The 22802-nt window shown below is 42.3% G+C and overlaps 2 protein-coding genes across 2 annotated transcripts in view; both read right to left on the bottom strand.

The window, feature by feature from the left end:
- The window catches only part of ATP6V1H (ATPase H+ transporting V1 subunit H), a 124158-nt gene extending 106387 nt beyond the window's left edge, over positions 1–17771 (bottom strand). The window contains exons 1-5 of the mRNA XM_075270548.1: positions 17646–17771; positions 15373–15453; positions 12911–13024; positions 7168–7267; positions 922–1011 (exon numbers count right to left, since the gene is read on the bottom strand). Coding sequence (XP_075126649.1) covers positions 922–1011; positions 7168–7267; positions 12911–13014 — 294 coding nt within the window. The 5' untranslated portion in view covers positions 13015–13024; positions 15373–15453; positions 17646–17771. The remainder of the gene's footprint in view (positions 1–921; positions 1012–7167; positions 7268–12910; positions 13025–15372; positions 15454–17645) is intronic.
- Positions 1–22802, bottom strand: part of LOC142200299 (transcription elongation factor A protein 1-like) — a 524101-nt gene that overhangs the window by 316892 nt on the left and 184407 nt on the right. The window lies entirely within an intron of this gene.

Here is a 22802-nt window from a genome sequence, read left to right as displayed (position 1 = left end):
TTTGACTATGTTTCCCGCTACGGCGTTTACCGAACAGGAAAAATATTTGTATAGATTTGTAGAGCGGGCGATTTCGGACGCGGGGATACCTAACATGTATATGTTTCACAGTTTTTAACTACTTTTATATCTGTTCTAGGGAAAGGGGGGTGATTTGAACTTTTAATACTTTTTATATTTTTTTATATTTTTTTAACTTTTTTTTTTTTTTTTTTTTTTTTGCATTTATTAGACCCCCTAGGGGTGTTGAACCCCAGGGGGTCTGATCACTAATGCAATGCATTACAATGCTAATGCATTGCAATGCATTGCAAAAAAGCATCATCTCTTTTGCAGGCTGTATACACCAGCCTGCAAAAGAGAGAATTTGCAGACCGGCTGGGAGCCTTTAACAAGGCTCCCGGCTGTCATGGCAACGGGGGGGTCGGCCCTGGAGCATGCTCCAGGAGCCGGCGATCCCTGCCAAAATGGCGGCGCCCATGCGCCGCCGTGAAAATGGCGCCTCCGGCGCCTTTGACAGCAGCGCCGGAGGGGTTAATGCCTCCGATCGGTCCCCGGACCGATCGGAGGTATTAGAGCCGGTTGTCTACTGCTTAAAGCAGTAGACACCCGGCGGCTATGACGGCCGCCCGGCTTCCGGGCGGTCGCCATAGTTACAGACCCGACACGCGCCGTACTATTACGGCGCATGTCGGGAAGGGGTTAAAGGAGATGTCCCATTATAGAAAACCCCCTTCTGAATGCAACCCCCTGAATGATCGCCCCAGATCCTGCCCTAGTAAGCAATTGATTTTGCCAGGCTAGGGGAAATTGTGGCAAGTCAGGTATTTCCACAGCAGGGAAAATGTAGTATTACATGTTGGCCATTCAAATGAATACCTGACCATGACAGAAGAGTATACGGCTTCTGAAATAACTTACCTGAAGCATATCATCGACCATAGTTAAAATGTACTGGACCGTTTGCTCCTTGGATATGTGGGTCATCAAGTTGATGAAGGTTTTAGCACACTGAAAAAAAACAAAAAACAACATCATCATATTACCATTCTTTATCTAGACGTGTTATTCATCCTATGTAACAGATCACATCTGAAATCTCCAGTTGACCAACGATTGACCTACAATAGTAACAGCACCATATACACAGTCCAGTCATTAGTGTGACCACCGTAAATGTTAAATAACCAATCGCAGAAGGCTCGTGTCATCAGCCATCTTGGTGCGCTCATCATTGTGGAAGGCACGATGGATCAGCACAAGTATGCATCTATCCTTGCGGACCATGGTCACCCCTACATGCGAAATGTTTTTCCTCAGGATGATGGCGTCTACCAGCAGTACAATGTGTCATAAAGCTCGCAGCGTACGTGTGTGGTTCGAGGAGCACCATGATGAGTTTACCGTACTCCCTTGGCCAGCAAATTCGCCAGACTTGAACCCAATCAAGAATCTGTGGGACCACCTCAATCGGGTTGTTTGCGCCATGGATGCTCAACCGTGTAACCTAGCACAGCTGGCCACGGCACTGGAGTCGGCATGGATCAACATCCCAGTGACCTCATCACAACATCCCCTCTCTTCCTGCACGTCTCACAGCGGTCCGCTCTGCCAAAGGTGGTTATTCTGGATTTTGACAGGTGATCACATTAATGTGGCTGGACTGTGTAAAAAGAACTGCAGGCTTTGTCATGAAGTTATGGGCTGTAGAGTGGTGACCCTCCGGATCCCCACAGTCAACAGGAAGTGGTGCATACCTCTAATGTGCACATCCTCCTCTTCGTTCTGCTGTTGGTACACATCCCCAGCAGATTACACTTTAATGGTCTACACTCAGGTTTGGCCATCAATGTTATTTCATTGCAAGCCTTTTCTTTAGTAGTATTAGCATCCACTGAAGATGTAATGTACATCAACGATAGTTGTAACATAGGAAAATCTGTATGTCATTATAGTTATAGTTCAACATGTGTCAAGTTAATGAGGGTGTTATCATTAGAGACAAGCAGTTTCAGAATACAGCCTTTGGAGCAATCCTGAATAGCCTCTGCCAGTTACTCATTTCCCTGCAGTGTCCATTGTAGGGTAAGGTACAATTACAATCACACAGCTTCCGTTGCAATGAACAGCTTGAGTCCAGCAGGAGGAGCCACTCATACGGAGCGTCTCTCTGTTATGGCTCATACAGGGAAGATGTGACTAGCGTCCTTCCTATATGCCATAATAAAGCATATAGACTAAGATCTTGTTGTCACATAGGACACTTTATGGTCAGGATTAAATGACTTTTTTTCTCTAAACGAAAACCAAAGGGACACAAACTAAAGTGAACAGTAGATAAACTTGTCCACAGTGTTAGTCATCAACTTGCAGGTTTTTCAACTGGTAACCAACTAGGAGGGCCGGCTTATTCAAGAGTCAGGGCTTTATAATATTTGCATCTTAGGGCCCATGTACATGACTGAGTGCGCATCTGACGTGAGGGCTGAGTTTATCACGTCTTCCTATTATAATAGAGCAGGTCCTATTCTGCTGTGTTATTGGAACAAAGTGGATCTGAAAACCCCAAATACACGAATCCATCACGCTGGATCCATCAATCCACACTCTGATGTCACTGTGCGTGACATTCTGTGATAAACTCAGCCCCTAATTCGAATGCACACTGAGTCATGTGCATGGGCCCCAAGTGTAGCCAGTTGTCTTACAGCCAAGCACACTGCTGTAACCAAGTGTACAACAGTCACACATAGCTGATGTTCTATGCATTTCACAATTTTAATTGTAATCTGAGACTAAATAGGATTAAAGGAAAGAAGCAGATTAAAGGGACGTGTGCTGGGATTATTATTTGTTTATTTTTCTATTTTATTTGTGCATTTCTCATGTTTTTAGTTCTACTATGGAACAGCTATCCAGACTATATAGCAATGCCCTAATAAAATGTTAGAATGACTCACTCATTTAACCCTTTCATCGCCAGGCACGTACGCTATACGTGCTCCCAAGGTGGCACTTCAGTAGCCGAGGACGTAGTTACTACGTCCTCCCTACTAATGCCGATATCTCTGGACTGCATCAACATATCTTGATGCTTTAAAATGCATTTTAAAGAAGAGACTCTCATCTTTAAAATGATACCAGGAACCTGATGATTTTACATACAGTTTTGTAGTGATTCACTGTTGAAAACACTATTTGGCATTGAGATCCAACTGCAGATCTCAATTCCCGACAGCGTTTCAACAGTGAATCGCTCCAAAACTGTACATCCAATCATCGAGTTCTTGATATCATTTTAAAGATGGGATTCTCCTCTTTAAAATGCAATTGAAAGCATCAAGATATGTTGATGCAGTCCAAAGATATAGAGCTCCAAAGTGTCCACCCCCTCCTGTCTAAGCAAGCAATTTGCGATCCAACAAGAAAGGAAGAGGGACACGGGGCAGCGCAGCAGAGAGAGACAGAGACACAGAAACAATCTGACTCTCTGCATAACTTGTATGTGACAGCAGGAGGGGGGTGGCAGGGACTCTATTGTCCCTATTAACCCTTCTCCTGCCAATCAGAGTGTATACTATACATTTGTCTCTGATTGTCACATACAGTTATAATGTAATTCCCCCCTGAGCTTTACTAGTGGGGTATTCTTATGTTATACCTCCTGAACATAACCAGGAAGTTTATTGGCGCTGTGACCCAGACGTTTACCATTGTCCAGGTCGCAGCGCCAAAAAAATAAAAAGTCGCACCAAACACTTACACAACATATACATAAAGTCGCAAATAAAGTTTACATTTCACCCAATCCCTGTCCTGTCTATACCTGAGCTTTCTACAGTAAAATACGTCTCTAGTGATGTCCGTTACAGACTAAAATAATAGTAATAACGATTATCACTAGAGATGAACGTATAGATTGCTAAAATTTTTATAGGGGGATGGAAAATAACATTTTTATGTAAAGTCCTATTTAATTTGCATGCACAAAATGGGATGGCGCATTTCTGCGATTTTGGTGATTCTTTAACACCCGCCCCTGTAAATATATACATGTGTGGTATGTATGAACTCCTCACATATTGCAGTTTTATGGACAGTACATTATGTTTGCAGAAAGGGATTTCTTGAGCCGCACTTTAGTGGCAAATTTGAATTTTTGCGCAATTTTTGCTAGCAATCTCTGTTTGCCGCAAAGTTGAATGAAGGTGCTTGTATATATAAACTATTAAATTGTGTTTTTATATATGGTATGCTGTGTACTCTGAAAAAAGTTAGATTTTGGTATCACAGTCACCGTTTGGTAGGTGCAGTATAGCTTTTTAACATATTAGTGAACAACAGCAAAATCCTGCTTGTCTTCTGTATTCTTGTTTTTGGGAGTCCGAGCTCTTGTTGTAGTAGATGTTTGCGGTACATATAGTATATTTACACATTGTATACACCTTAAGCTATTATTTTAAAAGTATTTTGTATATGAATCTGAGATTGAACATGAGTTTTAGGTGCAAATATGTGTTTTAGCGTACTTTTTCAAAAAATTATTTGTGTTGGTCGCAAAGTTGCATGAAGGTGGATGTGGCTATCGATGACCCATTAAGACATTTGTAATCTTCAGGTTGTCTACTTTCAAAAAAATATATAGGGTTTAGGGGTTCACTTACTTTTCATGGTGTGTAATCCCTACATTTTATAGGATGATACTTTTTTAACATTTCCAGCTTTAAAGCAGAATTTTGTTCCTTCCAGTTCTAGCGATTTTCTGAAGACACGTGCATGCGGGTTCAGGCCATAGTGATATGTATGAACTCTGCACATGTTGAACTCTTATTTTTAGGAGGTTTGGTGCATTTAATTTTTTATTTGGTTTCCGCTTTTAACAACTAATATACATTTATTTGCATTTTTTCATAAAACATTCACTTTAAATCAAAATTGCACGAAGGTGCCTGTTCGTATAAAGTACCAAGTGGCATTATGACAATGCTGCAGGTGTCTACGTTAAGAAAATATATAGGTATGGGGGGTTGCATGCTTTTTTAATGTTGCAATTTAGGTTTGATTTGTCCATCTCAAAACTGTGAAAATTGCTCTGGCTACTGGAGGTGCAAAATTTCCAGAGACCCTTGGCAGCGAAAAGGTTAAAGAGACTTTTTTTAAAAAAAATTTAAAAACAAAGATTTTATATAAATAAATATGTGTGTGTATATACATATATGGGGGCGCTCGTCCACATTAGGGAGAGTGTTTGCCTACATAGGCAGTACGGAGACTTACAAGTCATTCCTGCTCCGCTAGGGATCATGGGTAAAAAAAATATATAAATATATATTTTTTTACTTTATATATATATATATATATATATATATATATATATATATATACATATATATATATATATATATATATATACATATACACACACACACACACACCAACAATGACTTGTCAGAAATTTTGATCTACGTGCTTCTGCATTTTTCCTTCAGTGAAGATCTCAGCAAGCGGAAATATCTAAAAATATAGTGTACTAGACAGTAGGTCTGGGTAATTATGACCTAAATCATAATCATGACTAATTGAACATTTTACCTCAGTTCTGACTAATAACATTTTAGGACACTTTTTACATGCTACACCTCCTAATGATATGTTACACCATACAACTGAATTTTGGTTTGGGTTATTAACATATCAGCAGTCCTAATTGCATAGTATACAGTGAGTGACATATCCTTTATTGTATAGCAGTGGAAGAGCGAATGCCATGGATACAAAATAATTATAATAATCGATGTGAGCGAGTTCATATCGATTACTGGAAGTGACTCAGTTTCGGTTATTTTCTGATTTATTACACGCCCCTACTAACAGGGCTGTTTTAACACATTACTTGGCCCTATTCAAAAATTTCCTAAGTGGTCTCCCCAAAATGTCCCCCATGTGGCCCACACAATACAGTGTCCCCTTAAGTAGCCCCCACATAATCCCCTCTGACACTGCAAGTGACCATTCAATGAATTATTTTACATACAAGTTAAAAATAAACAAAAAAAGTTATACTCACCTATCCCTGTTCCCATGGAGTCACCTATAGGCTCCAGCTGTAGGGAGGTCTCTGGCTCTCCGCCCTGCCACAGACATCAGCTGAAGCCCGAATGGTGGAGCTCAGAGCTGATATCATGCTTCACAATTGTACTCAGCTCTGTCTGCGTCTTAAAAAAGTTAAAAATTGCTACCTGCTGCTCAGAACAGCACCCATAACTGTCCCACTCACTACCATAAGGCCCAATTCATCTGGTGCAGATGCAGTTTGCCTTATGGTTAAAGTGGCCCTGCCTACTAGATAGTATTACATTAGAAAATTACTATTCATTCTACAAGATATATTCTACCATTAAAAAAACTTTTTTTTCTAGGTAACACGTCGGAATAGCCTTTAGAAAGGCTATTCGTCTCCTACCTTTGGAAGTGCTTTCCGCCGCGCCGTTCGTTCGAAATACCGGTTTGTATCGGTATGCTAATTAGATCTCTCGCAGCGATGGGGGCGGGCCCCAGCACAGGAAATGCGACGGGGGCGTCCCCATTGCTGCTCGAAAACCAACTCCAGCGACGCCTCTTTCTTCTTCTGCATCCTCCCCTTCCTTCTTCGGCTTGACGTCAGACACCTGCACAGTACGCTCTGTTAGGCGAACTTCGCCGAATGTACTGCGCATGCGCGAAATTGCGGTGTCGGCACTATGGCCATGGGCATGCGCAATACGTTCGGCGAAGTTCGCCGAACAGAGCGTACTGCACAGGCGTCCGACGTCAAGCCAAAGAAGGAAGGGAAGGATGCAGAAGAAGATAGAGGCAGCGTTGGAGTTGGTTTTCGAACAGCAATGGGGACGCCCCCATCGCATTTTCTGCGCTGGGGCCTGCCCCCATCGCTGCGAGAGAACTAATTAGCATACCGGTACAAACCGGTATTTCGAACGAACAGCGCGGCGGAGATCACTTCCAAAGGTAGGAGACGAATAGCCTTTCTAAAGGCTATTCCGACGTGTTACCTAGAAAAAAAAGTTTTTTTAATGGTAGAATCCCTATAAACACCTTCTGCTTTGCAGACTCCATAGCCACATGTGAATATCTGGACAAATACCACAGTAAAGTAACTTGTCTCCTTACCTGATTGCCTTCATTGGTTAATATGGCTTTTTTTTCTTCTGAATTGGACTTTTCAAACCTCAAAATAAATTCACAATCTTCTCCTGAAATCATCTGACCTCTGGAATAAAGTACCACAGTATGAGTTTCATGATGAACTTATGAATATATCAATATATAATACTACATGCACGTAGATTGTTCTACAGACAGGTACCAAGATTTACTACACAGAACTCATTTAAAGGGGCTCTATCATTGGGAGAAGTAATTTATAACTAAGCACATACATGCATAGCCTTTAGAAAGGCCATTCCAAACCTACCTTTTAGTATGTAAATTGTCTCAGTGGTTTTTGAATGAGCCAGTTTTTATGCATATGCTAATTAGCTTCCAGCCAGCACAGGAAGTTCCCAGCAGCACTCGTCTCTCCTATTATCTCCTATGTGTGTGTGCAAGCGGGAAGTCATCATCAGCAGCAGCAGACTGTGCTGTACACATACCGTATATACTCGAGTATAAGCCGACCCGAGTATAAGCCGAATTTTACCACAAAAAACTGGGAAAACCTATTGACTCGAGTATAAGCCTAGGGGTGAAATGTAGCAGCTACTGGAAAATTTCAAAAATTAAAATGGTTTTTGGTGCAGTAGTTGCTGGGTGCTAGGAAAGGGGAGGGGGTGCTTTGGTTGTCTGTCTGCCCCTTCCCTGAGCTTGAGGACTGTTTTTTTTTTCCCCCATGTGGAATTCAGCCTGGCTGAATATAGGGTATCTGCAGTGCTCCTATTAACCCCTTCCCGATGGAACAGGAACTCTGCAGATACCCTATATTCATTAGTCCAGGCACTTTCAGACACAGGGATACCTAATGTGTATGTGTGTATACGTATAAAAACGGCCTCATTCAAAAACCACCGAGGCGCTTTACATACAAAAGGTAGGTGTGGAATAGCCTTTCTAAAGGCTATGCAAGGATGTGCTTAGTTAAAAATGATAGAGCCCCTTTAAGGCTGGGTTCACATCTGTATCGCAGAGTCAGCTTAAAAATCAGCAAAAAAAAAAAAAAAAAGTCCTGCAGGGAAGACTTTTTTCCTCCGTCTCAGTTTCAAAATGACGAACCCCATGATAAGCAATGGGGTCTGCGTGGCTCCATGTGATGGACCCGAACGATGGAGAGACTGCACTAGTATGCATTACACAGTATTTATATAAATAGCATTCTGAAAAACAAACTGGAATAAGTGAATAAAATAAGCTATGGTGATGGTACTGAAATCTATCTCAAGGATGTAACCCTGCAACCTAAGAAATAGGATGAGAAACGGTGACGGATAAGAGCAACATACTGTACATTAAGACCGAGAAGTGTGAACCTACCCTAAGTGTGTATTATAAGCATTTACAATCCTTACCAAAAAGCTGCTGTAAACTACAGAACCTTGAACTAGGAGGAACAAATGGCTACATAATGTCTACCATAAACAATGTCTCCAAATTGGTCTACTAGACCCCAGTCTTGTGTGATGGTGAGAGAAGACTCCATTTACAGTATATTCTTTTCCTCATTGCAACAAACAATTACGATTTGTTACAGATAAAAATAATATAAAGGTATGACACGGATTTGTCAAATCACCAAGTGAAGAACAATTTGCACTGGCCGTGATAAAGTGACAGGCAATGAAGATTTCGGGAACAGTATTTCAGGTTTACACGGGAATAAAGGAAGAAAGCAAATGAAAACCATTCATCACAAGTGTAAGGACTATAAGAATCTGATGAAATGGTTCTCATGGATAATCCAAAGACAGAACCTCTCAATAATACATATGAGTGACAGGGAGTCTTACTGTCAGCAACAATAATGGAGGGGGAAGTGCAGGGGCTCATGGTAAAATCACAGACAGTCATGGTCAGTAGGTATACAAAGAGTTGTACAAAACTCTTTTCTCTCTTCACTTATTGAATGCAGACGGAAGGGGCCGATTCTCCTCACAGCTCTACACATGTCTGCAAACTGCAATATTTTATTTGTTTCTTAAATTGTATTACCCTCTATTGAGCCCTAGGGTCATATGATGAGATTATGTTCTCACATTCATACCAGCAAGCTCTAAGTGCTTGTTCATACCTGTAAGTGGCCAGCTGGCTTTTTTTCAGACAGTTGTAATTTATTATAAATTATATTATACTATTGATTTGTGCCAATTAGTCTCCTGCACATCAGTGACCTTTTTAATTTTTATTTTCTCATTTATTTTTGTTCATTCACATTGTGTTTTAAACACTTTCTATGAGATCTGATACTGCTTTATACTGCTTTTGATCTCTGAGGACATTTCAAGATGGCGCCTCACAGTAGCTACTGCACATGTGCGAGACAACTGACATTGCATGCACTGTATTTTCATTCCATCCCCGCACATGTGCGATGGCGATCACTACACGCTATAGTGGACTTGTAGTCCTCTTTTATCCATGTCTGGATTGTATCAGGTAGCTAAACTAATGACACTCTTACACCTGTCTGTTATTGGCTCATTAAGCTGTATTGTAATGTATCTTTGTACACTTTGGAGATATGTCACTTATCTTTATATATTTATATAGCTTATGTCACATCATTTTTATGTATTGTGTTTTTTCACTTTGATATTACTGACATGACACATGGCTAGGCTAATTAATTGATTGTTGATGAATCTTGTCCACACTATATATATATATATATATATATATATATATATATATATATATATATATATATATATATATATATATATATATGCATACTATCACTATTGTAATGCTTGAAACAGGCTCTTGGAGCCGAAACGTCGCAGTATGAGGCAATAAACCTCCTTCACTTTTTTCACAATTTTTTTGATGTGCCGTCTGCTTTCTTGGAGTATATATATATATATATATATATATATATATATATGCATATACACACGCACATGTGTAATCTCTTGGACAAACGTCCAACTGGTAGAGGCCTGACATCTGTGAGCCCCCTAGTCACTAGAACGGTCATTGTCAATGACAGTTCAGTAATTCACCAGATATATTATCTGATCAGATAAGACAAGATGAATGTTCACACAATCCAACAAAATGATTTTGTAATAGCAATACATCTTAGGAAATATGTCAAGTAAAGAAAACAGAAGCATATTTTTTTCCCATTTCTCCTACTGAATTGCTTTCTGTAGGGCCAACTGTTTTAGGGCAGGGGTCAGAAATCTTCAGCAATCTAGATGTTGTGGAACTACAACTACCAGCATACACATGTGCTTGGTATTTCTTAGAATTCCCATATGAGTGAATGGGGTATGTTGGAAGCTGCAGTTTTGTGTCCTCTCCAAATCCCCAGATTCCTTGCATAAAATGATGACCCTAATTGATCGCTTGTCTTTGTGGTATTCCCAAATGATGTTAAACCAACAATACAAAAAGGGGTACCCTCTAGAAAACCCTCTATATATGAGAACCCAGACTAATCCACAATACTCTAATGCTCAGCTGTATGCATCAGGATCCAAATCCCCGTCAGATAAATGAGGTGAAGGACAGGGCTTCGTTCAGGCCCAAGGGACGCTCTGTCATCTACTTTGTATCTGTACACAGGAGCAGAACAATACTGTATTGAAGCAGCAACTGTTTGTCCTCCTGCAGTGAGGTCTCGTGATCATCTTGCTATATGAGATCTGATGAACAGAGGAATCTGCTACTCTCATGTAGTTACAAATTAGTAACATTTGAGGTCCTAATATATCACAGATAGGCCTCCTTTTTAGGGCTAATGCTAAGTTTTAGACATATTTAATAACAGTTATGTTTTAGGGATAATGAGTTTTCGAGAGGGTACTCCTTTTTGTATCGTTGGTTTAAGATTGTTTGGTACTGTCACATCCAGTGATTTACTATTCCCAAATGATGGCAAAATTTTGCTCTAGTCACAAAGGCTCAGAAGATCCCAAGGGGTGTATGGTAAGATGTACTAGTTATACAGGTGCCCGTGTCAAGTACAAAAGGGGAATGAACCTTGAAATGTGACTGGTTCCTATAAGCAGCACATACACTTTCATGACCAGAATCTCAGGGACTGCCAATATTCCAACTGTAAACAGACAAACTGTATACAAAACCAAAGAAAAAACACATTCCAGAAATATTTCTAGAAATATAAGGGCTAAAAAAAGAAGGAACGGACCTAAAAAGCGAAGTTAGATTATATACTGAAGGTATAACGCAGTGAAATAAACTACAACAGTGACAGCATTAAAACACTGCAATAAACCATTCCCTATATCCAAATAACTAACACTGCCAGAAGTCTACAGCACCCTAGTGTGGATGAGCAGGTATTTCTACAAGCCCAGGAAGTAATGTTGACACACATACATGACCCCTGACATGTCTCCGGTAGTGTGTGTTATGTACACAAGGACTGTGCGGTCACACTACACTACTATACTAGGACAACAAACCTCCACACATACCAGAAAACTAGAGCCCATATAACCAGATATATCCAGCCTGGTCATAGACTAGTGGAGGAATTACCATAAAACAGTAGAAAATGTTAATATTCTTTGTCAGACAAATGTATTGCCTGACATAGATCCTGTGCACAAAAGAGCTTGCTTTATGCTGTGCTGCAAAACAATCAGGACAATTTAGGACACTTAAACACCCACAGGCCCTATTGGTAAGGGTTTTGTGTCCCAAATAATCCTGTTATAATGCAATCCGTTGATGCATTCAAAATAAAAAGATTTATACTTACCTAGAGATAAGTCCAATGAGTCTCTCAGTCCCATCAGTGAAGCTGGAGATGTAGGCCCGGAGTCTACTGCGCATGCACACTGACGCCAAGCTGTGCTCCTCTGGCTCCACTGAAGAACTGTGCAGGTGGTGGGAGCACAGCCGAAAGCGTTTTTTTTTTTATTTCTAATGTGGACACAGACTGCATTATAGCAGGGAGATTTAGGACAATAAACCTCCAGTCCATAATGACTTGTTGGTGGTTAAGTGTCCTAAATCGCCCTGACAGGTTCCTGTCAAAGGTATGTCCAGCTATATAGAGACCAGCGAGAGACCAGGAAAGTGGTGGTGGGGGATCAATAAGGTGAATGTTATTCAGTTTATTTCATGTCAGTTTGAGGTTTTGCTCAAAAAATGTTAAATCTCCCAACATTCACAGCTTACTCCACCTCTTCTAATATCATATACATCCTGGAGGAGGGGTTCACTTAGTGATCACAACTGCCCAATGCATTGCTGGAGCTCACTTGTTCACCTGAATGCTCTGAGCTAGAATTCCAAGGAGAGCTTATTTTTCCCATGCAGAATATTGCTGTTACATGTCCATAGGATTCCATTTGAATTTACCCTTAGGGTACGGCCACACATCTGCAACCATGGACCTGAAGAGTTAATCCAGGCATACTATCCCACCAAATCTGACAACAGCATTGAGAGACGCCATTGCACACTGGGTGGGACAGATGCCAAGGCCACAATCCAATGCACAGTGAATACTGTGTACAAGCATTATATATATATATATATATATATATATATATATATATATATATATATATATATACTGTATATTTCAGAGGATTAACGTAATAATAACATCAAAAACAGCAAGATATAATATAATGAATCTATGGGATGAAATTAAAATGCTATGTGTGCTGACTTCACTATTATACATAAACTCCCACATTGTTAAAGCTCACAGGGCACTTACTGTAGATACGACTGCCAGTTCACTTTGTTAGCACGAACTTCTGCAGCTTTGGCTGCAATAATGTTTGTTGGAACAGCAGCATCAACAGCCCCTCGAATGTCCATCTTCTTGTTTCTGTTCCAAAAGACATAGAAAGATCACTTATTATGTTCCCAAAAAATACAAATATAAAAACATACATAGTGCCACAATAAATGTACAACCCAAGAGATGTGATGAGCACTTTGTCATTGACTGTTGTGGGACAGCAGTTTGGCAGATACGACTTCTATCTCTACACTAAAAAACCCTGCATGCAGGGTTCCTCTGTCCGCTTGAGAAGTCGGACATCTTCTCTTGCGGACAGGAAAGGACGGGCACGGAGTGCAAAAGAACGCACCCGATGCCCATTAAAGTGAATGACAGGTGTCACGGACACATCTAGTGTCCGCTCCTAGTGTCCGTGACAGATTTTGAGCGGACACTAGGAGCGGACACTACATGTCGGACACCGACGGTAGTGTGAACGCTCCCTTACATGGTATGACTGGATAACCCAAATTGTTTACATAGCTTGCAACTTTGTCCATGTACCCTATTAGATCATATGGAATACGGCCTCCTTTTTACCCTGGGCAAAGACTCATTGCAAATATCTCTCAGGATTACATCTGAAAGCTACCATCACTCTGTGCCCTATATATCTATCCCTAACTTGGGAACCAATGTGCCACTTCACACTGTCTAAGGAAATTATCCCTACAGTACAACCATACACCATGTCAGTAAGAGATCTGTAACTTCTCCATTATCACTGAGCTAACAAGTCCTGACAACAACTGCAAAATCGAGCTGAAGTGTGCAAGTCCGTGATACTAAAAAAAAAAAAAGCCCCAAAATACCAAAATATGGTGGGACACATAAAAAGAAGTCACCTTAAAATAAAATCGCCAGGAAATACAATTCTTGGCTGTTCTAAAACTGTTAAAATTTCTATTCATCTTGATCGGTGTTGACGCTTAACAGGTCCACCGCCGATCTCTACTTCCTGATTCTTCTCGACATGGAAGTCTGACTGGTGGACTAAACACTAGTCATAGCGGGTATCTGCCTCAGCCAGGTGGACAGGACACATTTTACTTTTTAAGCCATTCTGACTCTTTTTTTTTTTTTTTTTTTAAAAAAACAATTTTCTATCCAGACAACCCGTCACAACTAGTTTATGTTTAGGTCATAGGGTTTTTCAATGTACTTAGTGCTATATAAGGCCAATAAAAGCTGATAATGTACAGGAGCCATCTCTGACTGCCCAGTATGGGTTTTCTGGATTTGAAACAAATGTGAAAACCTCAATTTGAAATTCCACATAAATATTGGTTTGTCATCAATAACCCAAGAGAAATGGGGCTGAGCTGCGGAATCTCTGTGCAACCTGCATGAAGAACCAACGGAGATATCTGCATTCGGCTCTGGTATCTGTATAGTGACTACCAAGAACAGCTGATTGGCAAGAACTCCAGGGTGTTGGACCCCTGTCAATCTGATACCTATGACCTATACTAAGGACAGCATTTGTGTAGGAAAGTCCTTTAAGCTGCATCATAGACCTGTCTAAATGATGCTGCCTGGAGCACTGAACTAGTAAGCATGGTCCTCCACTCCTCCGGTTACAATCTTCAGTTCGGCAGCCAGTACGTTAGAATCACTATGGCACTGACTCACATACTGAGGCCTAACAACCAGAGCAGGACGCTTACTATAGCAGATGGCAGCATGGATATAGACCAGTCAGTGCTGCAGTATTGCCTAATACAGTCAGAGAAAAAGCACTATACAGCCATGTCCTAGACTATAGTCATTTTTCTTCCAAAATTGGAGGTACACCTAATGAATTCCAAACGTTTCCTGAGTAACCTGTGACCTGTAAACTACCTCTCTGCAACCTCATGTATTTATTATTATTGCATTATTATTGTATTATTATTGCAATTGCTGCTAAAAGTAGGGACCCTTTCATTTCTATGGACCCATACACAAAGCCGTAGTTATTGCCGCTGTTTGTCCAGGTCAAATTGAAGGGCTGCAAAATATGGAGCAGGTCCTACACCTGTCTGTAGTTGTGGCTCAGTCTATTCATTTCAATGTATGGGGGGGGGGGTCAGTGAAAAGAACGGGTGACACAGATACTAATTCATGTGTCATCCACAATATTTTTACTGACCCATACACTGCACACGGTGATGTACATGAGGCTTAAATGCATAATTTACAGTGGGGGAGGGGGCATTAACCCCTGCATTGAACTATTGCTATTAAAGAACAGATTGTGTGGCCGACAATGTCACTCTCACTCCTCCTGCCCTTCACAAGCTTAAGAGTCCTGTGATGCCACAATAAAGTGATTGTTGTCTGTAAACACTTATCTGGAGGGAGTTGCCATATTGTGCACATGAGGACAGGTTCTTACCAATCCCCAGCCTTACCTTTAACCAGTAGTAAGCAGGAGACACTGGATCAGGGCAGCACAATGCTGGCCAGGAGAGCTCGGTAGAAATAAATTTGTCCTAAAAGAAAAAAGGGCAGATTATAGTGAAAGGCAGCATTGTACTAAGCAGATAATGTGCGTGTCTTTCCACTGTAGATACAGGATCTGGAGCTCACATGCTTTATTAAACCAGTCACATTTTCCTTCCCTATGCAGGCAGCAGTGCTGGGGGAGGGGATGTTGGTTGTGAGGGTGCCCAATTATTGTCTTTTTTTAATAGTTCCTTTGGTGCCTCAAAGTCAACCATTCTCAGTTTGCGTTTAAATCATATATTATGAGGAAGGTTTTAGCCACAAGATTAGTAAAGCCTAACAAGGTAGAGATGACAAACTGGAACTGGGAAAAGCTGAGTCATAAAGGTTGTCACCCATCTTTCCCAGAAACAGAGAAGTCTATAACTATGTAAAGATAATGTAAAATCTTAGGAGGAAAAAGCTCTTTATCTTCTTCCTTTTTCTACTCACAATTTCCAAGATACAAGTTGCCTCACAAACCTTTTCTGCTGACAGCTAACACGGACACGCTTCCCCTGACATTTACTTGTGAGTTATTTGGTTTACATTTGAGCTATAGTGAAATATGGCATGGCCAAAGAAAGGAGAATTTGGGCTATATTCATATTAGCGCCCAGCTATAACTATTCTGCTCCTATAACTGGAAATACATGATGTTTATTTGACAGACACCAACAGGGTCTAAAAGATCCTACGATCTATAATGTGGTCCTTTGGGCTTCTGTCCCAGTGACAGATGAAAATACTGCAAGCAGAACTTTTTTTTATCTGCAATTTTTAACAGATTCTCCTCCGACGCAGAATTGATGTTACTTGGAAACAATCACCATAAAGTACATTGGTACTGAAATCTTAAAAAGTAATGGCATATTACTAGGATATGCCAGCACGTTGTGACCACATCTCATTGACAGTCTATAGGTATAACGAAATACAGAGCACCTGTGGACAAAATGACACATTTGACCCCTAAAGTAAAATGCATTAGACTGTGTATAAAAACTGCAACATTATTAGCCCAGAAGGAGAAGAACAGCAATAAATGTATCTCTGGTTACAGATGACAAAAGCAAAAAAAAAAAAAAGATCCGCGATTAGAACGTCACTACCTTCTCTATATGGCTGCACTCTTCAGGTAAATGGAGACCTCTTTGTGTGTGCCAGATTTATTAAGAGTACACAAGATACTGCAATAAGAAAGGAAGCCTTGAGACGGCCTAAAGTATAGACATTGTCTAATGTAATGGAAGATGCACCAAATGGATGACACAGTGTGACCCACTCTGATACCTGTTGTATTTGGTGGCTGCCCCTCACTATTAGGACATGTAGGACATTATGTCTGCACATTATTACACATCTCTGCTACTTGTCTGAATGTTGAACAAGCCCTATGAGAGCAGTAATAGGCTGCACCTAATACACTTCCATCAGTAGGTGTAATGTCAACCTAAACAAGCGGAAATCAATGTTACCCCTTACCACCTATAGATCGCCATTACTGCAGACAGATGGCATAGAAAGCAGGGGAAATATAAAATGTGTCCCCGCTGTGCTAGGATCATCCCTGCTGAAGTAGTAGTCACTGTGTACAGTGCTGTATAGTAGAGATACAGGTACCGCTATATAGCTGGGGTGTCTACCATGGTCTCCACTAGGACTGCAGGTAAATGTGCACAAGACTAGGACTATACAGCGAGACACGGGGCCTGGGACTACTTCCCTATTATTAGTAAATGGATCCGCACTATGTCCCTAGGATGTCATGAGGGGGACTTCTAGTCACATAAAGATCCAGCAGTGTTCAGTCATTCAGAAGACGCCGCTCATGAGGGGGTTACAATGGGAAATGGGGAATCACAGGAGAATACAATGAGCTGATGTTGGGGCCAAAGTCATTGTGTAGCCTTAGAAAATAGTGACACAACCAATCCAGTTCTGCTACATACACTACACTGGTATATGCTGTATACAGAGCATAGCTGAGGATGCTACATACACTACACTACACTGGTATATGCTGTATACAGAGCATAGCTGAGGAGCTACAGATAAGGGGGTGTCACCACCACAGGACCCCCTGACATCAAGTAGCATCAAGGCCAGGTCAGCCCTGTCAGAGGAGGCCGAGGAGCCGCCATTAGTTCTCCCCTATGGCAGACATCAGGGCCCTGTTCACACACGTCCTATCACTCACCTCAGCACAGGCGCGGTACGGGAGCCAGGAGCGGACAGACAGCAGATCCTCCTATCGCTCCGTGTGACCTCTCCGCTGCGTTATTACAGCTGGTAAGTGATACACGGTCATGTGACGGGAGCTGGGTCAGGTGACTGAATGCCGGAAGCAGGAACTGGGCATGCGCGACCGTGGTCACGTGATTGTGTATCCTCAGAGAAGGGGAGGGGGACGCGATACTGTTGTGTGTACACTGTGCTCTGTCTCACACTCCCATAATACATTATTGTTCTGTCAACAAAGCCGCACTAGGACTTGTTATACACAGGACGGCCTGGCCTATACTTACAGGAGCACATGTTACAGTCATATAATCTATAGAATAACTTTCATAAACTTTACCCATAGGAATTGGGAAAAAACAGAATTGGATTTCATTTTTATGTGTTCACGGTGCAGTACTTATAATAATGTGTTATTCCCCGGATCATTCTGAATATTGCTAAGCAGATAATACTGAGTGGGGAGCCTGTTATGGGGTATATAACACTGTGGGGGGTACTGTGGAGAATATAATACTGGGGGGCATATAATACTGTGTCTGGGGGTACTGAGGAGCATATAATACTGGGGGGCGTACTGAGGAGCATATAATACTGGGGGGGGGTACTGAGGAGCATATAATACTGTGTCTGGGTGTATTGAGGAGCATATAATACTGGGGGAGCGTACTGAGGAGCATATAATACTGGGGGGCATATATAATACTGTGTCTGTGGGTACTGAGCAGGGGTCCTGGACTGGCTTAGGTCACCTCATGGGAGGTGCGGCGCTGGTACTGAGGAGCATATAATACTGTGTCTGGGGGTACTGAAGAGCATATAATACTGGGGCATACTGAGGAGCATATAATACTGGGGGGATGCGTACTGAAGAGCATATAATACTGGGGGGCATACTGAGGAGCATATGGTACTCTGTCTGGGGGTACTGCGGAGCATATAATACTGGGGGTATACTGAGGAGCATATAATACTGTGTCTGGGGGTACTGAGGAGCATATAATACTGTGTCTGGGGGTACTGAGGAGCATATACTACTGCGGGGCGTACTGAGGAGCATATAATACTGTGTCTGGGGGTACTGAGGAGCATATAATACTGTGTCTGGGGGTACTGAGGAGCATATACTACTGCGGGGCGTACTGAGGAGCATATAATACTGTGTCTGGGGGTACTGAGGAGCATATAATACTGTGTCTGGGGGTACTGAGGAGCATATACTACTGCGGGGCGTACTGAGGAGCATATAATACTGTGTCTGGGGGTACTGAGGAGCATATAATACTGTGTCTGGGGGTACTGAGGAGCATATAATACTGGGGGATATACTGAGGAGCATATAATACTGTGTCTGGGGGTACTGAGGAGCATATAATACTGGGGGATATACTGAGGAGCATATAATACTGTGTCTGGGGGTACTGAGGAGCATATAATACTGTGTCTGGGGGTACTGAGGAGCATATAATACTGTGTCTGGGGGTACTGAGGAGCATATGATACCTAGGTGGGCGTATTGATAAGCATATAACACTGTGTGTGGGTGCCACTTTGGAGCATATAATCCTGTGGGGGCTACTATGGAGTGTATAATACTATGTGGTGTGGGGACCTACTGTGAAGCATATAATACTGTGGGGGCTACAGCAGAGAATATAATACTGTGTGGTGGGCCTACTGTGGAGCATATAATACTGTAGGGGAGCACTGCGGAGCAGGTAATACTGTCTGGGGTCCCCTCACTATTTATATCACACATTATCAGTTTTATAGCAGACGTGATATTAGTACAGGATGTATTACACGGTCACTATAAAACAGATCCTGTGTGATGTAAATAGTGAATATTAATTGTTCAAAAGTACTAAATGCAGATAGCTTTACATTTCAGTACAAAGTTGTTTGTATTATGTAAAGCCCTATTCACATGATTGTAATTTGTGGGTCCATAACTGTCCACAATTGTGGATCCACACAGTATTAAGTTTAAATTGCCATGTTGGCACTTTGTGATAATTTATTGGGTTTTGGGTTGCAATTTGGGCACTTGGTCTCTAAATGGTTCGCCATCACTGCCATAGACTATAATGTGGTCCGTGTGTTTTCCGCATGAATCATGCGGAGAGAAAAGTACTTCAAGAACTACAGATGTGAACCAGGCCTGACATGTTATTTTAGCTGCAGAGTGAATACTGTAAAAAAAAAGTTATGAGGTTTGGAAGGTGAGGAGTCTAAAATCAAAATAGAAAATTGTCACCGACGGGAAGGGGTTACAGAGGACCTTACGCTATCTCCAGTTTGTATCCTTAGGCACCACTCTACTGATTCTGGTATAGTTCGTATTTTCACTTTAACCCCTACCACTCCCGAGAAACAAGATGGTTTGTTAGTCTTTAGTATATTTATGGCAATTACATCCTATCTGGCACTGTGTTATTTATTCATACCTTTGAGAAACTCCCGACTGTCATTTCAATTTTTTTTAGTCAAATTCGATGCTTTGTAATGCAAATACATTTCATAATAGTGCCACTTATGTTACTGGCTGCATAGAGCAGCCTCTACTACAAGTGTATGACAGACAAGCCTGTGAACATTCAATAGGCTCCCTGCTGTCATGGCAGTGGATCGCCAGCCCCAGCTCTCGTTCTGGGTGCCAGCGGTCAGCTTTCATTAAGACATCAGGAAGTTAATGCAGTTTGAGCATTAGTTGCAGGCTATGTTGCCAGGTCTCCTCTGTATAACAGGATACAGAAAATGTCCATCAATCGATCCAATCCAAAATTAAGATTACATTTATTTAGGAAACATTGTTGTAGCGCCTGGTTGACGCTTTTCAGAGTTAAAAGAGACCTATGAATAGCCTATGAATAAGTGCAGTACGCTCCTGTAGTTCTATGGGGTACAGAGCGTACTGCGCATGCACACGTAAGCAGCCACCAAAAAATGGCTGCCGGTCTGTGCATTCAGCTCTGCGTGCGGCCGGATGGCAGAAACAACTGCGCAGGCGTTGAAGTGTGACCCCAGCCGGAAGAAGACGAGTGAAGAGGCGGTTGCTGGAGAAGATGGAGTCGCTGGAGAGCGTTCTCTCACAGCATTGGGGATGCCCCCAGTGCTGTTTGAGCGCTGATGTCCGCCCCCACTGCTGCGAGAGAACTCATTTGCATACCAACAAAAAACGGGTTTTTAACCGAACGGTGGGCTGGAGACGAATAGCCTTTCTTAAGGCTACTCCGACGTGTGAACTAGAAAAAAAATTAGCTTTAATGGTAGAATCCCTTTAAATAACTTTTTTCTGTAAGAATGTTTCCTAAATAAATTTACTCTTAATGTTGGATTGGATCGATTGCTGCACTGTTTCCATGTCCTGTCTCGCATACCCCTAGCTGAGGGTTTTTTTTGGTTCGTGCATCTCCTCTCCTACAGCTACAAACCCACGGGATTAACGTCTATCAGCATCAGAACTGTGAGTGGGCTGTGCTTCTTACCTTCTCCTTTTCCCTTTCTCAACTGTATTGCTCTTCTGTATAATACAGCAGAGACCGGGGGCTATGGCTCCTTAGTTCCCGCCCTTTTCAAATAACTGACATCCGCTGTACTATTATGGTGGATATCAGAAAATCTACATTGAGTATGTATATAGTGTAAGCCGATGGCCGGCAAGATAATGGAGGGGGTGTACATCGCGCCCAGACTGCTCAGGTGGGCAAGATGAGAGGAAGTCCAGGGATGACTTGTTCTCAGCAGACAGCTTTTGTCTGCTGAGCATTTTGTTACAAGCTCAGTATTGGGCTGGATTTTTTAGGAATGACAGGTAGGATTGGCAGTGGGACCTGTCATTCCACACCCGCTCCAGTCCACACATTGTGGATGTTTCTGCAGCGTGTCAGCTGCTGTGGATTGTCCTCATTAGGGAGGTTTAAAAGGTCAGGTCCAGCAGCAAGACTTTGGACAGAGCTGGACTGCAGGGCCAGCTGGAAGGTCACATCGTGGGAGCTGTGTCTTGTACCCTTCAGTTTTGATATTGAATCTGCTATCATAGGTGAGGTAACCTAGTTATGTGTGTAGTTAGAGCCTAGCCGGGCAGGTATTTATTTTTGTATTGTTTTCCTTTTGTTGCTGCACTACCGTTTTGTTTTGAGTGAAAATAAAACTCTACTTTGGTTTTGGACTAAAGAAACTGGACTTGTGTGTCTCTGCCACCCCACCTAGCAACCCCAGATCCTGACAATTGGTGGAGGATGCGGGCATACAGCGGTTGCTAGGGGCAACGACAAGTCCACTCCTTGCTGGAGAAAATTAGTTTTTTTATGTCTTGGGTAAAGGCTGCTGCTATACAAACCCGGACTATGGAAGAGCTGCTGAAGCATCTCTTGCAGTCCAATCTGCAGCAACAAGAAACCAACCGTTTGCTGTTGGAGCAGATTACGCTCCTTAAAGAGACTGGTGTCACTAGCCCGCAGAGACCTGTTGCGTACAGAGACGAGAAGCGGGCTGTGCAAAGAGCTTTGCAAAAGAGGGTGGCCGAACAGGAGAAACTGCCAGCTGTGGACTGGGCAGATGTCATTGCTCCCTATCTGACCGGTGAACCCCAGGAGGCCTATTATGACTTCTGCCAGCAGGATGTCCAGCACTATGACAAGTTAAAAGCGGAAATTCTTGCTCGGCTGGGGGTAACCACTGCTGTCCGTGCCCAGCGGGTGCATACCTGGAGCTACCATATGGACAAGCCTGGCAGATCCCAGATGTACGACCTGATTCACCTGGTGAAAAAGTGGCTGGAACCTGACACCTGTACTCCTGCGCAGATGGTGGAGAAGGTGGCCCTAGACTGGTTCACCAGAGCTCTCCCTCCTGCATTGCAGCGCTGGGTTGGACATGGAGACTCTAAAGATGCCAACCAGCTCATCAGCCTTCTGGAGAGGTACCTGACGACTGAGGCTGAACTCCACGATGACCCTACAGTGCGACCATCCTCCAGGAACACCCAGTGGAGGGCACCACCCGGTAAGACTGTTCCGGTATTTGAGGGAGGAGTGAAAAGAGTTCTAGAGGTGTCTCCCAGGCCATCCAACAGCCCAAATAGTGACTCTCTACTAGAGAAACCAGGGCTGGT

The sequence above is a fragment of the Leptodactylus fuscus genome, chromosome 4 (assembly GCF_031893055.1).
Source record: "Leptodactylus fuscus isolate aLepFus1 chromosome 4, aLepFus1.hap2, whole genome shotgun sequence".
NCBI classification, from domain to species: Eukaryota; Metazoa; Chordata; class Amphibia; order Anura; family Leptodactylidae; genus Leptodactylus; species Leptodactylus fuscus.
This window is presented reverse-complemented; position numbering and strand designations above follow the sequence as displayed.